Here is a 2070-nt window from a genome sequence, read left to right as displayed (position 1 = left end):
GCAGCCGAGCTCCGGTCCCCGCCCTCAGCATCCCCGGGGCGCTGCGTGCCGGTGCTGCCCCGGACTGACTTCTTGTCCCCAGCGATGGCCGACGAGCTCCGTGACCTGCTGCGGGAGTTTGATGAAGTGATGGAGGACTTTGACAGGGGCCCCGCGCGTCAGTACGAGCAGCATCTGGAGGAGCTGAAGAGGAAAGCGGGGACCAGCGTGTACGACAGCGGCATCGATGAGCTGGAGAGTGAGTCAGGGCTGGGCAATGAGGAGTCCTGGAGGGGATGGTGTCCATCGGGACGGAGCAGCTTTGGGAGCTCTGGGCTTCCTCCATGGCAAACCCCTGAGCTTCCTGCTGGTCCTGCCTCCGAGTTGCTCACCTGACTCATCTCTCGTGGGCATGGGTTGATGACCCATGGGCTGCCAACATCTCCTGCAGGATAGCACAAGGGTTGAGATAACCTGGAGCTCAGAGGGAACTGCTTCACTGTAATAACCCTGAAGAGTCCCCATAGCAGTGCTCAGGCAACCTCTGGTGCTGTTGGACCTGGCAGAGCAGCTCAGTTCCCTTTTCCCAAGTATTCCTCATAGCAGAGGAAGAGCAGATGGGCCAAGAGTGAGGGTGGACCAGGGCCCTGTGCCATGCACATGATCAGTTCCTGCTCCTACAGCTTCATTACAAGGTGTCTGTGGCCATGGATGGTGACTGGTCCTTCATATCCGCAGGTACCAGCACATCCCCAGGAAGCAGCCTCAACTCCAGTGAGGAGGATCTCAACACCCCGGCCAGTGCTTACCCCTCCAAAGGTGAGGCTGCACGAGCTGTCCAAAGGGCTGTTTGCTGGGGCTTCCGTCTTGTGTTTGGCTCAGCTCCACAGCCATGGGCTGGCCCCAGGAGGGGTGCTGGTGGAGCCCTATAGGATTTGGAGGTGCTTTGGGTCTGGAAATGCTGTCTGCAGGCAGAGGTAGTCCTGGGGTTCTCCTGCCCATGCTGCCCTCAATAGCATCCACAGCTCTAATGTGTGTGTGAACACAGGAGCATCCTGCCCCAGGATGGGTGATGCTGGAGCTGCCCTGGGCTCTGGAGTCAGGCAGTGCTGGCCTTGGAAAGGTTCAGTGCTGCTCTTTTGATGCCTCCAGCAGCTTGTGTGCAAGTGTGGGCTGTAATCCCATGGGACGCATTGACCCATGGGGACACTGTGCTTGGGGTATGTGGCTGGGGTTGGTACTGAGCTGTGCAGCTCAGGTCCCTGCTGTGGGCGCAGCTCCCAGAACCCCATCCCACTGCTCCCAGGCAGCTCTTGGCTGGCACAGGCACAGCAGGCAGCCGCAGCAGTTGTGGTTGGAAGCAAGGGGTAGGGATCTTTCCTCTCCCATGTTGGGGAATGGGAGAGACCTGACTCTCTTTCTCTCCATCAGCGAAGCTTGGCGACACGCAGGAGCTGGAGGAGTTCATTGCGGACCTGGATAAAGTGCTGGAAGGTACGAACACAGCTCTGATCCCAGTGTTCCCTGAGCCAGTGGGGCAGGACGCTGGGATGGGGCTTCTCCACTGCCTCCAGCTTGGCAGAGCCTGGTCCAGCACCACTGCCCCAGGGCTCCCATTGCAGGGTTAGAGCCTGGGTCTGGCTGCAGATGGGATCCTTCTGTCCTTTCTTTTGGTGGGGGCTCACCTGGGTGTCCCCCCATCCCTCTCCAAGCACTTTCAGCTGGGGCAGGAATTCCACTGCAGAAGGGTGTCAAACAGCACAACCTGCAGAGCTGTTGGCACCTTCGGAACATGTGCAGACGTTGTGGCTCTGCCCTGGCTGCAGCGCCTCCGTGACTGCTGCTGTGGGGGGAAGGTGAGCGGGTGGAAAGGAGTGTTTTTCCTTTGTGACATACCCCAGAGTGGAAAAAGGCAGCTCTGTGGAAATATCCTGTCTGGAGGGAGGAAAGGGAAGATTTGGACTTGATAAGTACCACTCGACAATGGGCCTGTGGAAGTGAAACTTGTGCATGTTCGGAGCGGGAACTGCTCCCGAGGGTGTCTGTGGTGGCAGACGGGGAATCCAAGCCCACGGCCAGGCCCTGGTCTCC

General features: G+C 59.1%; 1 protein-coding gene across 1 annotated transcript; it reads left to right on the top strand.

Moving 5' to 3' along the window:
* Positions 1-84: 84 nt before the first annotated feature.
* Positions 85-1473, top strand: LOC104410747 (regulator of cell cycle RGCC-like; the record flags this gene model as incomplete). The annotated part of the gene is made up of 3 exons (XM_010020998.1): positions 85-238; positions 718-798; positions 1411-1473. Coding segments are annotated over exons 1-3 (298 nt in total), but the record flags the coding sequence as incomplete, so codon positions are not given.
* Positions 1474-2070: the final 597 nt, after the last annotated feature.

This window comes from Nestor notabilis, unplaced genomic scaffold (genome assembly GCF_000696875.1).
Source record: "Nestor notabilis isolate BGI_N333 unplaced genomic scaffold, ASM69687v1 scaffold16968, whole genome shotgun sequence".
Taxonomy (NCBI): Eukaryota; Metazoa; Chordata; class Aves; order Psittaciformes; family Psittacidae; genus Nestor; species Nestor notabilis.
Note: the sequence above shows the minus strand (reverse complement) of the source record. Positions and strands in the feature narration are given on the sequence as shown.